General features: G+C 49.3%; 8 protein-coding genes across 8 annotated transcripts; 4 read left to right on the top strand and 4 right to left on the bottom strand.

Moving 5' to 3' along the window:
• Window positions 1-75: 75 nt before the first annotated feature.
• N7500_000008 (uncharacterized protein) lies at window positions 76-1430 on the top strand (the record flags this gene model as incomplete). The annotated part of the gene is made up of 2 exons (XM_056671154.1): window positions 76-196; window positions 274-1430. 2 exons carry the CDS (start codon window positions 76-78, stop codon window positions 1428-1430), a joined length of 1278 nt encoding a protein of 425 aa, XP_056536727.1.
• A 674-nt stretch (window positions 1431-2104) lies between these two features.
• On the top strand, window positions 2105-2669 carry N7500_000007 (RPEL repeat-containing protein; the record flags this gene model as incomplete). Its single annotated transcript, XM_056671153.1, has 3 exons — window positions 2105-2232; window positions 2294-2394; window positions 2494-2669. 3 exons carry the CDS (start codon window positions 2105-2107, stop codon window positions 2667-2669), a joined length of 405 nt encoding a protein of 134 aa, XP_056536726.1.
• Window positions 2670-3066: 397 nt separating this feature from the next.
• Window positions 3067-3965, bottom strand: N7500_000006 (translin family protein; the record flags this gene model as incomplete). Its single annotated transcript, XM_056671152.1, has 2 exons — window positions 3067-3712; window positions 3766-3965. 2 exons carry the CDS (start codon window positions 3963-3965, stop codon window positions 3067-3069), a joined length of 846 nt encoding a protein of 281 aa, XP_056536725.1.
• Window positions 3966-4179: 214 nt separating this feature from the next.
• On the bottom strand, window positions 4180-6937 carry N7500_000005 (glycoside hydrolase family 2 protein; the record flags this gene model as incomplete). Its single annotated transcript, XM_056671151.1, has 5 exons — window positions 4180-4977; window positions 5025-5260; window positions 5311-5741; window positions 5803-6753; window positions 6816-6937. 5 exons carry the CDS (start codon window positions 6935-6937, stop codon window positions 4180-4182), a joined length of 2538 nt encoding a protein of 845 aa, XP_056536724.1.
• A 1783-nt stretch (window positions 6938-8720) lies between these two features.
• N7500_000004 (uncharacterized protein) lies at window positions 8721-11145 on the top strand (the record flags this gene model as incomplete). The annotated part of the gene is made up of 3 exons (XM_056671150.1): window positions 8721-8950; window positions 9018-10089; window positions 10150-11145. The coding sequence occupies 3 exons, from the start codon at window positions 8721-8723 to the stop codon at window positions 11143-11145; spliced, it is 2298 nt and encodes a 765-aa protein (XP_056536723.1).
• A 334-nt stretch (window positions 11146-11479) lies between these two features.
• N7500_000003 (DUF3712 domain-containing protein) lies at window positions 11480-12879 on the bottom strand (the record flags this gene model as incomplete). The annotated part of the gene is made up of 3 exons (XM_056671149.1): window positions 11480-12138; window positions 12191-12615; window positions 12677-12879. 3 exons carry the CDS (start codon window positions 12877-12879, stop codon window positions 11480-11482), a joined length of 1287 nt encoding a protein of 428 aa, XP_056536722.1.
• A 1834-nt stretch (window positions 12880-14713) lies between these two features.
• N7500_000002 (glycosylphosphatidylinositol-alpha 1,4 mannosyltransferase I) lies at window positions 14714-16107 on the top strand (the record flags this gene model as incomplete). Its single annotated transcript, XM_056671148.1, has 3 exons — window positions 14714-15697; window positions 15746-15853; window positions 15925-16107. 3 exons carry the CDS (start codon window positions 14714-14716, stop codon window positions 16105-16107), a joined length of 1275 nt encoding a protein of 424 aa, XP_056536721.1.
• A 591-nt stretch (window positions 16108-16698) lies between these two features.
• On the bottom strand, window positions 16699-18481 carry N7500_000001 (uncharacterized protein; the record flags this gene model as incomplete). The annotated part of the gene is made up of 2 exons (XM_056671147.1): window positions 16699-17975; window positions 18043-18481. 2 exons carry the CDS (start codon window positions 18479-18481, stop codon window positions 16699-16701), a joined length of 1716 nt encoding a protein of 571 aa, XP_056536720.1.
• Between the last annotated feature and the right edge of the window lie 97 nt (window positions 18482-18578).

Here is an 18578-nt window from a genome sequence, read left to right as displayed (position 1 = left end):
TCCGATATAGGGCGGTACTTGCCCTGTATCTCTTACTCAATACAAACACACAAACACATTCGTTCATCATTCGCCATGTCGACCGGACGCAAGGTCTTCCACTGTGCCGTGGACGAGACGGCCTTGTCCACCAATATTAGTGAAATCAAGAAATGGACTGCTAATGGTGCTATTGATCTCGTGGTTCCTCTCTATAGTGAGTATCTGAGTGTTCAGGGGCCTTTTATTTCCTCATCGAAGTGCTTGCCAGTTTAACCATTATCCTCCGATTAGCACTTGAACGACTCCATGCGCTGAAGCGAGCGGGATCGCAGATCGCCATCAATGCCCGCGAGGCAGTCCGATTCCTTGACCGGGTCACTTCCGGCAAAGATCATATCTCCGCCGACCGAGTTCTCCTCCAGGGCCCCATGGAGCAATACGAGCGCTGGGAGGATGCCGAGAAATTCTTCCTACCGGAATTTGAAGAGGAGCCTGAGGTAATCGACGAAGCAGTTACCAATGGTGAGCCTGCGACCGAGCCCAGCGCCGATGATGCTTTGACCAAGAAAGAGGCGGACGATCTGTCGCAGATGCTCTTGTCCAAGCTGAACTTTAAGAAGGACCCGGAGACTGTCTCGATCACCTCCGTCGGCACCCCTAGTGGACCTGGATCGCGCACATCCTCTCGCAGCTCCCGCACCAGCCCCGATTGCGCCCAACATGAGTCCAGCAATGGAACAAAGATTGGCAAGCCCAAGAGCAAGTCTTCCAACCACCAGCGCACCATCTCCGGAACCGTTATCCCGACCGTGCCCCCCGCTCTGCGCCCATTGCTGAGCGCTCTGCTCTGGCGTTTGCATACCGGTCCCGATGCCGAGAACTCTGCCAAGAACTGTATCCTTATCTCCAATGACCGTGCGACCCAGGTGTGGGCTCAGAAGTTTGGCATTGGCGTCAAGAACATTCTGCAGCTACGCACCGCTATCCAGTACGAGGAGCGCGAGTACAAAAATCGCTGCAAATATGTGGAGAAAACCCAAACCCAACCCACCGAGCCGAAGACCTTGTTGTCCTACGAGGAAGAGAGCGACGAAGATGAGTTGGTGTTCGTGCCCCGCGGTCGTGGAAAAGGAACCCCACGAGGCGCTTCACGTGGTGGAGGTCAGCGAAAGGCTGCCCCCAAGGCTGCACCACCTCCTGTTGAGCCTACTGCCACCGTGGTAGTTCCTACGAAGCCCATTGACCCGGACTCTTTCAGCCGGACTCTGGGCGGTGCAACCAAGCTGCCTACTGTAGACTCGAGCATCCAACAGGGTGCCGCCGGTGCCGCCGGTGCCCCCCGCGGTAACGCTGGAGCCTCTCGCCGCTCATCTAATGGTCGCCGTGGTGGATCCTCGCGCGGTGCACGAGGCAATGGTCGTGGCCGTGGTAAGCTCTGGGTCCCTTGATTGGCACGAGAAGAACGGTCTACTTTTTGTCATCTCTTGACAGTAGACTGGAGTGTTTTGTGAATCAATGCATCCAGAACCGGACAGAGTGTCTCTTTTCTCTTTGCAGGACTGCAATCAACCCTCGAATGCGGGGACCTGGATCTGGATCTTGCTGTGATTGCCTGCAGAGTGTTTTTTATCCCTCTTCCCCCGGCATCAATCATCCCAGAATCCCGGCATGATCGGATCTCGGACACGAAAGGACATGGATCCCATCGTGGATTCAACCTGCGGCTGTGCGCTGCTTGAACATGTCTTCGGAAAACCTGTGCCCACCCCATTTTCTTTTTCCCTCTTTCACCCTTTCCTTAGGAGACGGAGATGGGAGATCGTCAAATTGCGGAGACGTTGCGACGGTTGCTACTTTCTTTTTTTTTTTTTTTTTGCGGGAGGTGGTAGTAGATTGTATTATGATCTACTATTTCAGTTATCTCAGATTATCTCAGATTAACCCAGATTCATGCCAGATTCATGCTATAGTCATGCCAGTAAATGCTGTTGATCTCCGTATAAATTGTCTGGCGTTATAGATATAGACCGCTTTCCCCGCGTGAGATCACTTGACTTGCGCCTTTACTTCCTTCGACTGACTTCGACTTCACCTCTTCACAACCCTTAAACTATCACTTACAATGTCCGTCGAACAATCTCTTCCTCCGACCCATGAGCGTCGTAACTCACTGGAGAAACATCTCCAAACCCGTCCGGAAATGCAGGACCTCAAGAATCGCCACATCCTGCTGGATACCAATGTAGCTCCGTGGGTGTTTCCGGAAATATTTCCCCAGTTTCTTGGTGAGATATGATTAATAAAATGACAGAGCCCTTCAATCTGCCCGCCAGGAGCTCGACCGCCAGCGTGCTACAGACAGTCTGAAGAAGAACCTGGAGAAGAGACCTGAGAAGGACCAGCTGATTGAGCGTTTGTTCTCCCTTTCTATTCTTCGATTTTTCATTTTCTACATCTCTGGTACCTGAGATGGTACCTGGGGATTCTTCTCATAACTAACAACCGACCAAGGTAATATCCTCCCCGCAACCTCCGCCGCTCCAGCGCTGCAGGCCCACGCCCGTGAACTCGAGAAGCACATGCTGGCTGATAATCTCGAGCATAAGATTCAAAATAGGCCACAGCCTGAAGAACTGATTTCTCAGGGTATTCTTTCCGAGGATGAGAACCCACGCTCGCCTGTCTGATTTTGGGCTTGGAGAGTAACATTGCACAGGCACATTGGCTCTTCAGTGTTGCTATGAGACATGGGTGACATGATCGTTATATGAGGGCGTTTTATTCCTTTCCCTTTACTGCAATTGGAGAGGCTTTGTTCCTACATTTTTTTCTCTACCTTCTACGGTCTTTACCTGAATGATGTCATCGCTGTAAAGCAAGGAAATTTGTGATTTGCAGAGGTACAACTGTACAAAGAGCGGAAGATAGTAGAACTAAGAAATAAGCACTGAGATGTTAAGACATCGAGAGAAAGACTTGTCGAGGTAAATATTCCATATAGGTTCTACATATTGAATGGCGCCTCGATCTATGACAAAGCTGTCATCCAAAAGCCAATGCATGGGTACTTCATATTGTAATTTCTTAGTAGGATGCGACCTCCACTGAGCCCGAAAGATCCGGCGTCCACCCACTTGGTCTTTCACTCCCACGAACGACAATCCCATACGCCGCCCGCTCAACCTTCTCCACACTGTTCTGCATCACGTCCTGCTTTTTAGCCATATCCCGGAACATGTAATGCCGCTGTGGCACAGTGAGCGCCTCAAAGCCTGCGCGAATAGCACGTAGATCAACCACAATGCCACCTTGCGACGAAGCGACCGTCGATTTCTCACTGTCGCTTGTTGTATTCTCGGTCGCATTGGTAGTTGCGTTTCCGGAGCTTAGCGATAGGACCGCGAAGCGCATCATCTCTCCAGTCAGATCGTACAGGCCCATTAGGTAGTCTTCCTCTGAAACAAGGATCCCTGGTGGGACGCGGGCGGAGCACTCGGCGTGGGTGATGAGCGTTTGCGTGCGTAGGTAGTGGTCAAAGGAGACAGCTTCGATGAATTCTTGGATTCCCGCGCTGATTTGGCGCTGGTATCGCCAACAATTGATGCCTAACTGTTCGGGGACGACACCTTCGAACAGCGCGTGGATTTGATCGAAGCGGGTTTGGTTTTCTTGGGCGATTTTGAGTGGGATGGGTTGGTTCGTTGTGCGGACTCGTTGGAGGGCGAAGATACTAGGGTAATCTGTGTTAGCAATGCTCTTATTGCGCTGAAGGTGAGGGCATACATCTTCTTGCTTAAGGCGGTAATGTCGCGGCTTTTCTTGATGATGCGCTCGCGGCGATCATGGTGCTCGTCCAGCTCGTCACGGAAGTTCTCAAAGATTGACAGGATTGAAGGGGCTGACTCTGTTTCTGTTTCTGCCATGATTGTATCTTGAGGATTTAGCTCGAGTGGCTGGCCTTCCCAGGAGCGTTTGGTACCCATTGACGAAAAGTGAGGTGGTTGACCTTGGAAGTTCACATGTCCTCAGTCGATAAGAGATATGAGATGATCTTCTCTTAGAGCTCCGAGGTCTCTGTGTCTATGTCTACAATGGAGGACAATTTGACGATTTTTATGTGATTTATCTTTCTCTTGTAAATTTGAAGTGCTTATGCTTATTGGGATCATATAGTTGCTATACAGTATAAATAGTAGCTCATTCAACAACTTCGCAAGATTCTTGTCCCAGGTACCGGTACCTTAGAGGCTCACTTCCAAGGCCAGTAACGGTGATTGTCTGCTCATCACCAGGCACAATGTCAATAGCGTTGTCACCAAGCAGTACGCCTTCTTGCTCCTCGAAAACAAGACACTTGACCGGCTTGCGGGCATTGATGACCAGCACCGTCTCACCGGATTTTCCTTGTTGCCTCTTGACCTCAACCTGTCGTGCGGACAGATTGAGATACTTCAATGGCTGTGGCCAGTCGACATCCCGTGCTACAATCTGGTTGTCCACCCACAATCGGGCGGCGAGGACATGCGGTTCAGGCTCGGCGATGTGGTCGAGGACACCGTCGGTGATGATATCTGTGGTGCCATTGGGAGCGATGGTAATGTTTTCGTGCACGATTGGTGCCCGAATATCGCGACCTGTGTTGACAGACAAGAAACGCAGCTCCACACTGCCCTGTACGGGTTCTGGTTGATTGCTGGCGATCCAAAGCTCGTACTTGCTGGTTTTGGCTGGCTGGGCGTGTGCCACGCTCCAGTCGTGGTGCTCACGTCGGACCCCGACGGCAATCGGGTTCAAGACTCGCTTGACGGCGTAGTATGCCGGCTTTGGCTTCAGGAAGTAGTCCACGATGGCCCACGAGATTGTCGGCCAGCAGTCATTCAGCTGCCAGAGCAGTGCGCCACCGCAGTGACGCTCGTCACCCCATTGCCGGCGCCAGCCTCGGTAACCAAACATCATGGTCTCGGCTTGTACCACTTGAGTGAGATAGATATAGGTCTGGAGAGGTTAGCTTGCATCAATGGTCATTATGGTGGTAGTCATACCTCAAGGTCTGTGGCGGATCGCAGATTCTCTACAAGGTACGTTGCCAGTCGTCGTTCATGACCGTCGGCCTTGTTGTGGAAGTCGATAACATGGGATTGGGGGAACCTGTCCTCGGGGTTCTCGACAAAGTAGTCAATGGTAGAAACATGGGGGAATGCTTCCATTCCAAACTCGCTATTGAATCGGCCACCGAGAGTATCGAAGATTTGGTACTTCTCCTGTGTTCCGTGCCACACTACTCTGGTGATTAGCGTAAGAACTCCAAGTCTGTTAGGGAATGCTCACCGTTCCACTGGTGCATATCACCAACAGTGGCATCCGACGATATCTTGCCATCTCCCCATGGACTTCCAGGGTGGTAGAATGTGCTAGGTGAGTATTCAGCCACCACGTCGGGAAGCAGCTTCTCATAGATGTATCGCGCCGGGAAATCTGTCTTTAACCAGCTCTCGGGGTCTTTGTCCTCGTAGTTATAAGTCAAGCTTTCTGACTCTGCAACCTGGTAATCCTCGTTGTTTCCCGCATAAATGACAATCGAAGGGTGATGGCGTATACGCTCTAGATTGTAGATTGTCTCTTGACGGACAGACTCGAGCATCTCGGGCCATGTGGGATAATTACCGCATCCAAACATGAAGTCTTGCCAGACCAGCACTCCTAGTTCATCGCAGGCGTCATAGAAGGAGTCTTCTTCATATATACCACCGCCCCAGACACTTGTTCATCGTTAGCCAAACCCACATTTAGTTCTAGACCACAAAGAAGAGTAAAACTCACCGAATCATCACCTGTCTGCCAGCAACCATCAGTTCAATCCACTTGCGGTATCTCTCAGCAGTAATAGCAGGGAGCAGACTGTCCGCCGGAATCCAACACGAACCGCCGCAGAAAATGTCCATGCCATTAATTCGGAAGAAAAAGGACTTGCCATGCTTATCCGCTTGTTGAACTATCTCGGCGGTGCGGATACCGAACTTCTTCGATGCCTGGTCAACTTGTTCACCATTGCGAAGCAGCGACACCGATACGTCGTATAAAGTCTGCTCGCCATATCCATGGGGCCACCACAGAGCTGGCTTGTCGACTGGGAATGTTACTTGAGAGGTCTTCCCAGACACTGGAATAGCATTGCTTGCAATCTCGCTCCCATTCAAGCTCAAGCTAACCTGGGCCGTATAATCTCCATCACCGACGGTCTCCACATCGATGACGGCCGTCACCTCGGCTGTTTGGTGGTCTGCAGATAGCTGAGTTTGGGGCCACAGATTCGCCACGCGGGCCTGATATACCTCGAGCCGCACGGCACGCCAGATGCCCGCGGTCATCAACACTGGACCCCAGTCCCAGCCCCAGTGGTACTGAGCTTTTCGCACAGCCATGCGGGCTGTTTCTCCATTGAAACCAACCCATTTATGCTTGGCGTCCTGGGCTTGGAGCTCACGTGCCTTGAGGAGTGCACAGTCGAACTCAACCTCGAGCGTGTGTTCGCCCTCTGCTTCCAATGCTTTGGTAACGTCCACCCGGTGACCCAGGAACATGTTATCACTCTCTAGAATCACCTGTCCGTCCAATTTGACTTTGGCAAAGGTATCAAGACCATCGAAGACCAGCACAATTGAAGAGCCGGCGGGGGCGGATGGTTTTTGGATCACATTTCGGTAGACCCATGACTTCTCGTTGACCCAGCGAGCGTCCAATTCCTTGAATCCGATATAAGGATCATCGAGCCTATGGTAAAAATAATATTAGATTTGAAACCAACGTCCTTTTTTTTGAGAACAATAACTCACTTGTTATTAGCAATGAGATCCTGCTGTACCACGGACGGGACCGTAGCTACTGGCAGCCATTCGTCGGTATCCCGGTCCTTAAAGGACCAGCCAGTGGACAGAGAGTGCTCGAACTTGGCCATTTTTTTTTTTGAAAAGCAATTGACAATATGGAAAGGAGTAGCTTTGTACCTCCCGTCATTTATACATAGTTGGAGACCGACATTCGTTATCGATAAGCCCGGAGCCCCCCCGTTTCCCTTTTGGGAAAGACAGCACTTGCCGTGTTCAAAAGGGACTAGTGTGACACATGACCTGTATATTTTTTCAATTTGTATACTTCAAATACAGTGAAACAATGAAAATTTGCAAATCTGTAAAATTACAACAATACCGACTCCGTACAATTTTGGACATCAGGTTGTCTCCAGGTGGTCTCCAGGTTGTCTCCAGGTCGTCTCCAGATGTCTCCGGATGTCTCTCCACCTTTCGGCATTCTCCTTACATCCCTCCGCCTCCGGAGTTATATCCACCCAAGAGCTTTGTTAGTCACGGAAAATATGCCGTCAAGCTCAAAATGCCATGCAACGTGAACCGTTCCTTTTTGATGGGTCGCTGGACATTTGAACATGGGAGGCTCACCACTATATCATCTGCTGTTCCCCTTGTACACTTAGTGCAGGCACCCTCTTTCGGACATGCGCCTACACTTAAATTTATTGCACTAATTTGCCGTTAGTATGCATGAGTCACAAGTCTCAACCGAACCAATGACCATTAACCCTCGGCAGACAACGGCCTTTCCCTCTCGTTCCACAGGCTTGGCACTGTTCCGATCACTTCCCTGAAGATCAATCACAGCGTGGAGCGTTGCCGAGTGCTTGCTTTGAGATTTACTTCGAGTTTGCGGATTTCGATCCTCTTGGCCTCTTTTTATTTTCCCCTCAAAACCAAGAGAAAATAAAGGAGAGAACCCACAATCCACAACCGCCCGAGTCCCCATTTCGGGCCCTTGACTGGAACGAGACACTGGCGCGAAATTATCTCGGCAGGACCCCCTCCCAGTGGCGAGGTGGGAAAATCAGGCACCTCCTGATACACGGGGAAATAAGCAGACTTGAGCACTAGCCCCTTCCTATGAAAATCTAAAATCCCTCATTATGGGTGTCAGGCGTCAGGCTTGGAACCATTGTGGTATGCTCCGTGCGGAGCACACGGAATATCCCCAGATATTCATAGAAGTCGACATTCTAGGCGAAAGAGGGTTGGAAATCCCCAGGGAAGTGTATTCCCTGGATCGATTCAATCATAATCTCCACCAAAACAGAGACCGTCATCTTCCCCATCTTCCCCATACGATCGTCCAGTTGCATCTGCAGGGCCCAGCATTCTCCCAGAATGAGTCTGGGGAAATTGCCCCTCACTTTTGGAAGGCCATCTGTGGCGTTTAGATGACACTGCAAGCGAAATTGGACTTGCATTTGATAGGGTCCATATCTACCCTGTCCTGGGGCTGAATTACTCTCGGGACTTTCGCACAATGAATCCTATAATCTTGATCGTCTTCTATGCCGGGGAGTTACGGGAATCTCAGAGAACACCACGTCTTCCTCCGTAGATCCGAGAATACAAGAAAATCCGAAGAGATCCATAATTCAGCCAATAACCAAGACCCTCAGCCAAGAACAGAGAAGACAATTAAAGCCAGAAAATGCGGGGAGATTAAGCGGATCAGCCTATTTTTTTGGTCTGTTTTTTAGTCGGCTTTTGTTCCCTTTATAATCCTTTCTTCTTCCCCCTTCCCGCGTTAGACATTTATATATCCCCGACAATGTGAAGCTCTCCTTATATTATATTCATCTCGTCTATTTACTAATACGATACTAACACGGGATGATCTATCTATGAAAATCTATTACTGTCAACATGTTCCATACATTCGAAGGCTTTGAGAATCCCACAGCAGCAACTCCTGCTCGCAATCGATCTACCAGTGAAAGACGTGAATCGATTTGTCGTCGGGTGACAACGTTGCGGGCCTGTACATCTTGTCGTCATCGAAAGATCAAGTGTGATGGTGAGAAACCATGTGAGGCATGTCGATGGTATAAGAAGTCAGATCAATGTCACTATTCAGACCCGCGACCATCGCGAAGGTGAGTGATCCCTTTCTAACTCTTCCCTCAAAAACAATCTAACCATCTAACCATATAATCCATCTAGACATGTAGAGAAATTATCTACAACCCTGGAAGAGTATCGAAGTATCCTGGGCAAGTTATTCCCAAATTTCTCTCCCGAGTCATTGACAAACTTGTCACGGGAGAAACTTCTCGAACTCACCACTGCTTCATCGGGCTCTCATGTCCAAACATTGTCACATCATACCGATTCACCATCTACGTCGGCTTCATTGGAAGCTCATGTCTCACCTCTGTCAAATGATGATGACAACCTCGAGGCTCTGCAAACTATGCCCGAGGAAATACCGGATAGCCGTAATACCAGCTCCTCAGATCTAGTGGAAGGCGTTTCAGATGACGTGAATGGGCTATCGCTGTCAGCTCGCCAGCCTTCATCTTACTTGGGTGTATCATCCATTCAGGCTGTGATCAAGGTCATTGTCTGGCTGGACCCAGGCTGTGCCTCGTACTTTTCTCGATCTCCCGCAAATGAACAGGAGAATCCGATAGCATGGCAACACCGTGCGCCTGTCACACCCCCACAACCCCTGATCCCACCCTCGGAGATGCAAATGCTCGATGCATATTTCCTCTACTTCCAAGCCTTCGCTCCCATGATCGATGAGCGCTCTTTCCGTGAGGCATACTGTGCCGGCCGTCGGAGAGATGACCATTGGCTTGCTTTGCTGAACATCGTTCTTGCTCTGGGTTGCATCGCCGCTACAGGACCCGATGATGTAACACATCAGACATACTTCTTGCGATGCAAGAGTCACCTAAGTCTGAGTTCCTTAGGAAGTTCTCATATCGAGACTATTCAGGCGCTGGGCCTGATGGGCGGCTGGTACTGCCACTATATCAGCCAGCCAAATCTGGCATACACTCTAATGGGTGCTGCGTTGCGTATGGCGGCTGCCCTGGGACTCCACAAGGAGTTTGCCGAGTCTCGTCAGATACCGAGTCCGGCGAAGCTAGCCTCCATGGACCTGAAGCGCCGCGTCTGGTGGTCCTTGTTCTGCATGGATACCTGGGCCTGCATGACATTGGGCCGGCCCAGTATGGGCCGGATAGGTTCAACCATTACAGTGAAACCACCACTCTGTCGAGACAAAGTAGGTTTGGTTCCTTTCCTAGTAACGAAAATTTCGATTGACTAACGACAATTCTGATAGGAAAACGTCCTCGAGATCCTCCCCTTGGTGGAGAATATCCGCTTCGCCAAGATCGCAACCCAGGTCCAAGAGTCCCTCGCCGCAGCACCGCTAGTCAAACACCAAGAAATGGCCCACGCAGATACACAGCTCCTCGAATGGTGGGACAATCTTCCCTCCGTCCTGAAAGATCATGAGCCCTGCTCAGAGTCAATCAATACTGTCCGCACAGTCATGCGCTGGCGCTACTACAACCAACGGATCCTCCTCTACCGACCCACACTGCTCAGCTATGCCATGCGTCGTGTGCCTTATATTGCATTACGATCCGAGGAGCGTACCGCGATTGAAAAATGTCGCGCAGTCGCCGAGGAATCGATTCGGAATATCGCTGCTACGGCACAGCTTAATCAGCTGTGCGGATGGAATGCTGTCTGGTGGACTTTCCAGGCCTCTTTGGTTCCCCTGGTGGGACTGTTCCTCAACGATCCGACGGTGGATGACCCCCGAGCTTCCATTGAGTCCTGCCAGGCGCAGGTGGAAATGGCCATGATGACCTTGGCCCGTATGCAGTCCTTTGGCCATACGGCGAAGCGGTCGCTGGATGCGATTTCGCGTATCTATGAGGCTAGCAAGCGGGGGCAGGACCTCGCCGATCATAATTCTTCCACTAGTGTTCTGAGTAGCTCTTATCCCGCTGGTCGGGATATGACACTCATGTTCCCGGCACCTGAAGCGGGACGTGGTAACATGGCGATAGGCGAGAATGGATTCCTTGACCCCCTCGCTACCACCCCGTTCACGGATGATTCAGGAGGCCAGTATCTCTGGGAATATCTCAGCTGGAGTGACAATAATCTGTGGCCGGGTGTTGTCGCTGATATTGATGGGAGGAACGATGCGATGACTCTGTTGACTCCCGATCATGAGAAGGGCCCAAAATACGGAGAACAACCTGCGTATTTTGATCCCATGCCGGATTCTGGGTATTTTGCAAATGGCGGACTTTATTACTGAACATTTGTTCTCTTCTCTTCTCTCGTCTTGTCTTCTCTTTTATTCTTTTTGATTCCCTTGGGATTTCTCGCTTCAGCATGTTAGCACAGGGCATATATGGAAATGAATACACGACAGATTTAACTTCACATTCCAATTCTTCCAGTAGTCAAATGTAGGCTCTCCCATATTCCCATAATACTATTCCTGTAAGTTGGAACGGACAGAACTACACCGTACAGGCCACACCTATCTTGTCTGCTTCCAATAGGTCAGATCTCAGAATTTCAACCAGGGAGAAAAAGTGTCATGCAGATATCGCTAAATTCAATTCAAGTCACGAAACTGAATACACTCATAGCGAGGCATAATACCGAGCCAGCGAGTTTATCATTGCGTCCCGTCGCTCGGGATCTTCATCCTTGAAGATCTTTTGAACGTGTCTGTTGTGTTTGAGACTTGCGACCTGGTTATATGCATCACCGTATCGAACTGAACTGGCCAACTGCACAGGGTTTCTCCTGTGTTTGTCATCGGGATCTGACAATATTCCACTGGAGCCCAAGTGAGCGAGCGAATTTCTAAGAACGTCGCCGACGCTCACGTTTGCTACCAGAGGGAGTGACCCAAGGACCTTTGTATAATATGGGATTAGAGTGTCATTGGATACAATTGATGTAGTCACAGCTGTCAGGCTCACTGCGCCTTTATTAAGGGCGGATCCCTGTGAGCTGAGGACTTCGGTCAGGTTGGCGATCATCGTACCTATGTCGAGCACACCTCTCAAGGGGAATGTGTTGTTGCCTGGTCTAAGGGTGACATCTTTCACCGTCGCACTGCCAATTACTAGGTCTGTATTGCCGCTCTTAAGGTCAAGAGTGATGGTGCCAACTTCAAAGCTGAGCGCGGTTGGGTTTGGAAGTGTTATATTGGCAACGAGGTTGGATCCGTCGTCTTCTACCGGTAAGACAAATGTGCTATTTGCGATGGAGAAGCCTTTGAACTTGTTTAAAGCTATATTAGAGCTTAGCGAATGCTCAAATACCACCCTAGTGGAATTACTTACTTGGCATCACCACGTCTTTATCCAACACAATGTGATTTTTCAGAACCCCGAGATATCCAGTGGTCACTCCATATAGCGATAGTGATGTTTCCTTTTGGAAGACCGCTTGCCTCACAAAGGTCTCCCAGGAAGTAAGATTGAGGATTGGCGTCAACTGGTCGGTGACTCCAAGTGAATGATTCCCCTTGATTGTTTGCCCGGGGATCTCAATTCCTGCATATGCATTCTCATGACCCGAAGAGCGCACATATGTATAGAAGACGACGGGATCAAGGCGAACGCCTAGTGCAAGCTTCAAGTTTATCTTTGCTTCTAGAGTCATTCGTACGGTATCTGGTGTTGGGTGCATCACTTCGGCATTGACGATTCGCAGATCTGATTTGTTGACAACCAGTTGTGCGATGGCAGGAATTGCGACCAGAAAGCTTTGGGAATGTTGGTTTCAATAAACACTTAGCAAATGAGTCACGTAGCTCTTTCACTTACAAAACAGGCAAGAAAATAGCCAAGAAGATCACATTGGCGATGAGGTAGATGCACCAGAATCGCCTGCAATGCCGACGGAATCGATTCTTTCTTGACGTCGAGCTCACCGAGGATCCAACTTTCTCGAGCTTCCCAGACTCATCACGTTCTGGGTTGAGAATCCCTCGGTTGGCCCCGATGATATACTTTCCCATGCCCACCATGATGAAGTCGTCAATGGAGCGAAGAATCCACCAGGAAATCTAGCTATATAGTCACCACACTCTGATGGAGCTATCATATGTCTATGAAAAAATGCCTCGGACCAAACTCTTTAGTTTTATAACATCGCTTCCTTTCTTTTGCGGGGGATCGCCGTCCTCTTGCGCCATGTGTAGTATATGAAGTACATACAATATAACATGAACGACTTTGCGGTGCGTCTCTGACCAATAGACTAGGTAATCTCTGTCAGAACCGGTCGGATTGGAGCTAGCTTCATGGCTAGTTTGTGATATTGCTTTTGATATCAAAGGTATATCGTATCATCTGACGGCATCTGGCATACTAGATCCAGTTCAAATCTGGCCAGCCTTATTGTAAAAACGGACCTCGGGACAGTAGATTTTTACACAAGCGGCTTGAGTGATACAGGTCTGAGCTGTAATAATTTACCTCAATGGGAGCGTGCCTGGCCCCTTGACACACTGGGCACCCCCGAACACGTTCATGTTCATGGCCACCGGCTTACATTGTGTAATTAAACTTGCTTTTGATTTCTATTAATGTAGATTCTTGAACACTTTTACTGAGTATTACGCAGTTAATTCCATATGCGGGGGTAGCATTATTTGGCCTTGAAACATGCAAGACATGGACCTGGGTACAGGATGTGCAACTCTGCACTCAAATATAGAAACATCAGAATTGGGCTGTCTACTTTTTCACATGAGCCACTTTGCACCTCCGACCAATATCAAGGAAATAAATAGGGATCCCAAGGAAAGTCTCAGTGGACTCCAGTGACCCCTCTTAGTGGCGTATCACTTACATGTATTAGACAAAAAAGCCAGAAATGCCAAAAAGGCCAGAAAGGCCCAAGCATCCACCTATTATGACTGGTTCGATCTTCTAGTAGCTGGGAAACATCAAACCGGTTCGCACAGACGAAGCAAGGACATTGATACTCCCGCAATGACCACTTTCCCCGCATTTTGAAGTTCTATATTGCACTCGACCTTCCTATGATATGAGATGAACCTGCACTTAAGAATGCTGACTGCTTGGCTATGTATCTATGAGAATTCTAGGTCATCATTTTCCCGCTTTGTAAAGGGGTATCTGCCTCTTTATCTACGCTAAGGCTTCACAAAATACCAGCTTCTTCAAGATCAAATCCACTAGATAACGCGAATCCTATGTATATCAAGGTTACTATGGTGTTTTCATCTTAGCGTGAATAGTAGTTGTGCATAACAACTAGGATGTTTGACCTCCCAGTTAGCATTACGGAGACCAAAGCAGGAGCTATTATAGCTGTCGTGGCAGGACATAGCTGTGACACAGTGGGAGGCACTATGAAACAAGATATCTTATTGATCTAATCTTCGACCGCCTAAGAAAGGCACATTGAAAGTGAGTATTATTCAGTTCATATCCCTCTCAAAGGCTTTTCCAAGACCCATCGGTCCCTACAAAGGAAACCTGGAGGTATACGTTCCCAATTCGGCAACCCCGGGAATTCCCGTGGATCATGCTGAGTCAGCAGGGCATCTGACAAAATCCCCTGCTGGCATCAACATCCTCCGTGTGAACCAGACAAGAATTGCATGGAATAATTGAATCAATTTACACGGTCACTACCTATTTCAAGACTGGAAAGAAGTTGGTTGGATGTGCAGCTCTTTAATTTCCCACGACATCCGCCAAGGGGTTCATCAAGCCCATCCAATTATGCGAGCTAGCCGCAACAGACAATCTAGCAACCTTGAATAATTTCATTTGATTGTTATAAGAGAGCAAAACCGGGAAAAAGCCAAAAAAAAGCCCCAAAAGGAAATGGCTCTCTTTGACTCTCCAGCGCGAGTCTTCCTCGCAGCAACAGCCCTTCGTCTCGTCCTCCTCGTCTATGGAGGCTGGCAGGATGCGCACTCTGCCGTGAAATACACCGATATCGATTACATGGTGTTTACTGATGCTGCGCGCTACGTTTCGAAGGGCGAATCGCCCTACGCTCGCGATACTTACCGCTACACACCGCTCTTGGCGTGGATTCTTCTTCCGACTGCGTGGCAGAGTGCCGCGCCTTGGTCAACACTGACTTTCGCTTTTGGGAAAGCGCTGTTTGCACTGTCTGATGTCCTTGCTGGATGGCTCGTTGTACAGTTGCTGGTTCAGTGCCACCACTTTCCTGTTGAGCGCGCTCTGCGATACGTTGCCGCTGTTTGGCTGTGGAATCCTATGGTTGCCAACATCAGTACTCGTGGTAGTTCGGAAGGGCTACTCGGCGTGCTGGTTGCATCCCTTCTGTGGGCAACTTTGACGAAGAAGCCTATTCTTGCCGGGACAATCCTAGGTCTTGCTGTGCATTTCAAGATTTATCCGTTCATCTATGGTGTGTCCATTCTCTGGTGGTGGGATGCCGAGCGTGACGGGTCTGTGACGACCGGCTCAGGACTGCTGTCAAAGGCTTTGGGGTTCATTACCCGGTCCCGGGTGAAGCTTACTGCCGCAGCACTGGTCAGTTTCGTGGCATTGAATTTCGTCATGTACCTCCAGTATGGCCAACCATTCCTCCATCACACATTCTTCCACCATCTTACGCGCATCGATCACCGCCACAATTTCTCTCCCTATAGTACACTACTCTATATGTCTGCTGCCGGTGGGGCCGAAACTCGATTTGAGGCACTGGCCTTCCTCCCGCAGTTAATCCTTGCTGTTGTTGCTTTGCCCCTCGTCCTGGCAAAGAAGAGCTTAACTACTACGATGCTCGCGCAGACTTTCACTTTTGTGACTTTCAACAAAGTCTGTACTAGTCAGGTATGTGTATTGATCCGAAATGGTGATACTGGTTGTTAACCTCCCCAGTACTTCCTCTGGTATCTGATCCTGCTTCCGTTTTACCTACCATCGTCCTCGCTCATCCGCAAACCGACTCTGGGCATATCAGCAGCGATCCTATGGATTGCCGGACAGGTATGTATTGTCTATTGATGCTCTGATACCATAATTTGCACCGGGAAATCCAACTCTGACAAAACATATAGGCCCTCTGGCTGCACCAAGGTTATAACCTCGAATTCCTGGGACTGTCATCATTTGTACCTGGGCTGTTCCTCGCAGGGCTTTTCTTCTTCGCTGTGAACGTCTGGATTCTGGGGATCATCGTTCGGGATGGAGGGGAGGGTGCCGATGAGACCACAGTTGCATTCAAATGGTGTCTTTACTAGAGATGTATACATGTTTACATGTATTACCTAAAAGCAACGAAGTTTGATCACGAAGATATTGAACTACATACAATACAACAATACATACAGACATACCCTATGTCTTAAAGAAGCGATATGGCCCATTGCCGAGAAAACTGAGTCAACCGGTGAAAAAGGACCATGATCAGCTGGCTCCTCCGATTCGGCGATTAACTACCTTGATCAACGCGTAGTATGGCAAGGCGATGGTGCTCCTGTACTCCAACAGCAGTTGAACGATGATGAGCCGGAAAAATAGCGCGATAAGAAAGTACGCACTGAGGATGGCTTGGGGTTTCATTTCTCCGATTCAGAGAAGAGCTCAACTCTCAGGCAATTACGTACTCTGACGGACTGATCAGGGAAAAAAAATAAGAAGTATGAGTCAGGTCATGCGTCGAACGGCACATAGCAGCCCATATATCTTCTCGAAATGAGATCCACCAACGTGGTATCAGAAAGAAAGGGGCAAGTTTTGAATGCTGATTGGAAAATCGCTGATATGAAAGAAACAAAGACGGGGTATCATGCTGAACAAGAGGAGGAAACAAGGAGAACCAGGACATGACCCTAGTAAGGGTTGGAGTTATCGGCAATGAGGCTGTACATACTCACTTGGATACCTAGGGGGCGAACTCGGGGCATCAAGGCGCCAACAATTTGCTGGTCGTCGTACTCCGCGTATATCCCATCAGTAAGCTCGACAAATGAAGCCGATGGTCGGTTGATGCGCAAAGCTTCCAGGATGTCATCACTCCACAGGCCTGTGCACTCGTTGTTCAGAAGTTGAAAATAAGGGTTCAGAGGCGGACAGCTTGAGTCAAGGTCGATGAAACGGATCCTCAAGTACTCCAGGGCAGGGAGTACGGAGAGACACTCCACTGCCTTGATCACCATTGCTTCGAATGCGCGAATGAATCCCATGCTGGTAATTCCACCTAATCCCTGACTCACCTGTGACCAGTGATGCGACGTATGCACCCGCTGGTCATGACAGCATGCCTTGACTACAATATCCATTGATCTGAGCGGAGAACAAGAGCCCATTGTCATTGCCCGCTGCTTTAATGTCTCAAAGAAGTACCAACACACTCGACCAGTGTAGGTAAATGACTCTAAACGAGGAGCTGTATCACCAAGCAGACTGCAGATCGGAGGAAGTGAGTTTCGAGGTCCAGTCAGCCCAGTTAGCAAACTATTATTGTTGTTGTAAAATCCCTCCAGACTGAGATTGATGTGTCGGATTCGAACTGGTGGGTAGGTCAGGATGTGTATCATGATAAAGTAGGCATTCAGATGTGGTTGAGTCCAAGCACAATGCCATTCACTCAACGCTGGCAATGCCCGTTCAATGTTGTGCCAGTCGTCAAAATGTCGCATCAGATTCCAGGCGCCTCGCATGACAAATGTTTGTATGTTTTTCAGAACAGGAAGGCGCCGGTGGACAAGACCCTGCATACTGTATATGCTGTGATCATGACGAAAATGTCGGATCATAGGTGGGTTCTTGCAGTGGCCTCCCTCCAGTGTGAGGACTCGCGCGGCGGGAAAAGACCGCCGAACAAGACTAAAAATTTCCTCCAAGGTAGCGTTGTTGGTTGCACGGTGATAGCGAAGGATGTCTTCCCCCCGATGATGACCATGAGTCAACTGCACTGGTACAACACGTCCAGCTGTTTGAGCAGCATCTTGCTCCACATCCGAGCGAGGAATGTTAGGCCATAGAGACCGATCTCCCCAGATAGGAACCCAAATGTCAATGTGGCAGACATACGGAATCAAATGCTGATTTTTGTTGAACCACCGTGCACAGTCGGCCAATTCTGCTCTGCTGCCCTTAATTCTGACTACATAAACAGTCATTCATCAGTACAGCCCCCTTGAAACCAATATATACAATCAAAGGGAACTCACTATGGCGGTAAATGCGGCTTTGAACAAGTCCAGTCCACATTCGGCAAGTCAAGGCTAAGTTGGATAGGGCCTTTCGACGCGGATGACGGAGAGCCTTGGTCCAGTTCTGAGCAGAGGATTTACCATATGATGTATGAACACCAGCTGAGGCTCTTTTGCCAAGAAGATGATCCAGAATATTCTCATGAATCTCAACTGGGAGGTTCACAAATTGGATTCCTGACTGTGCCAGGGCTGAGATAGTCGATGTGGAGATTTTTGCGGGGAGATGAGATTGGTCCTGACTGGCAGTGATAGGGCTGGAGGCGCAGTCTTCATAAATATCTCGGTAAAGATTTCCTGCACTGCCGTTGGATTCTCCTGCGCTTCGGACTGTAACAAGCGCACTGGCTGGCGAATTGACCGACACTGGCCGGGAAGGGGGAACTCCGGAGATCATGAGGGGTGGTAAGGATGGATACAAGAGATGATCAGGAGGATTAGAGGTCATTGATGTGACTTGCTCTTCTCCAGATGAAAAACTGGTAATATCTATA

The sequence above is a fragment of the Penicillium coprophilum genome (genome assembly GCF_028826855.1).
Source record: "Penicillium coprophilum strain IBT 35676 chromosome Unknown utg000001l_segment0_segment0, whole genome shotgun sequence".
Taxonomy (NCBI): Eukaryota; Fungi; Ascomycota; class Eurotiomycetes; order Eurotiales; family Aspergillaceae; genus Penicillium; species Penicillium coprophilum.
The sequence above is the reverse complement of the archived record's forward strand: the minus strand, read 5'-3'. Positions and strand labels throughout refer to the sequence as shown.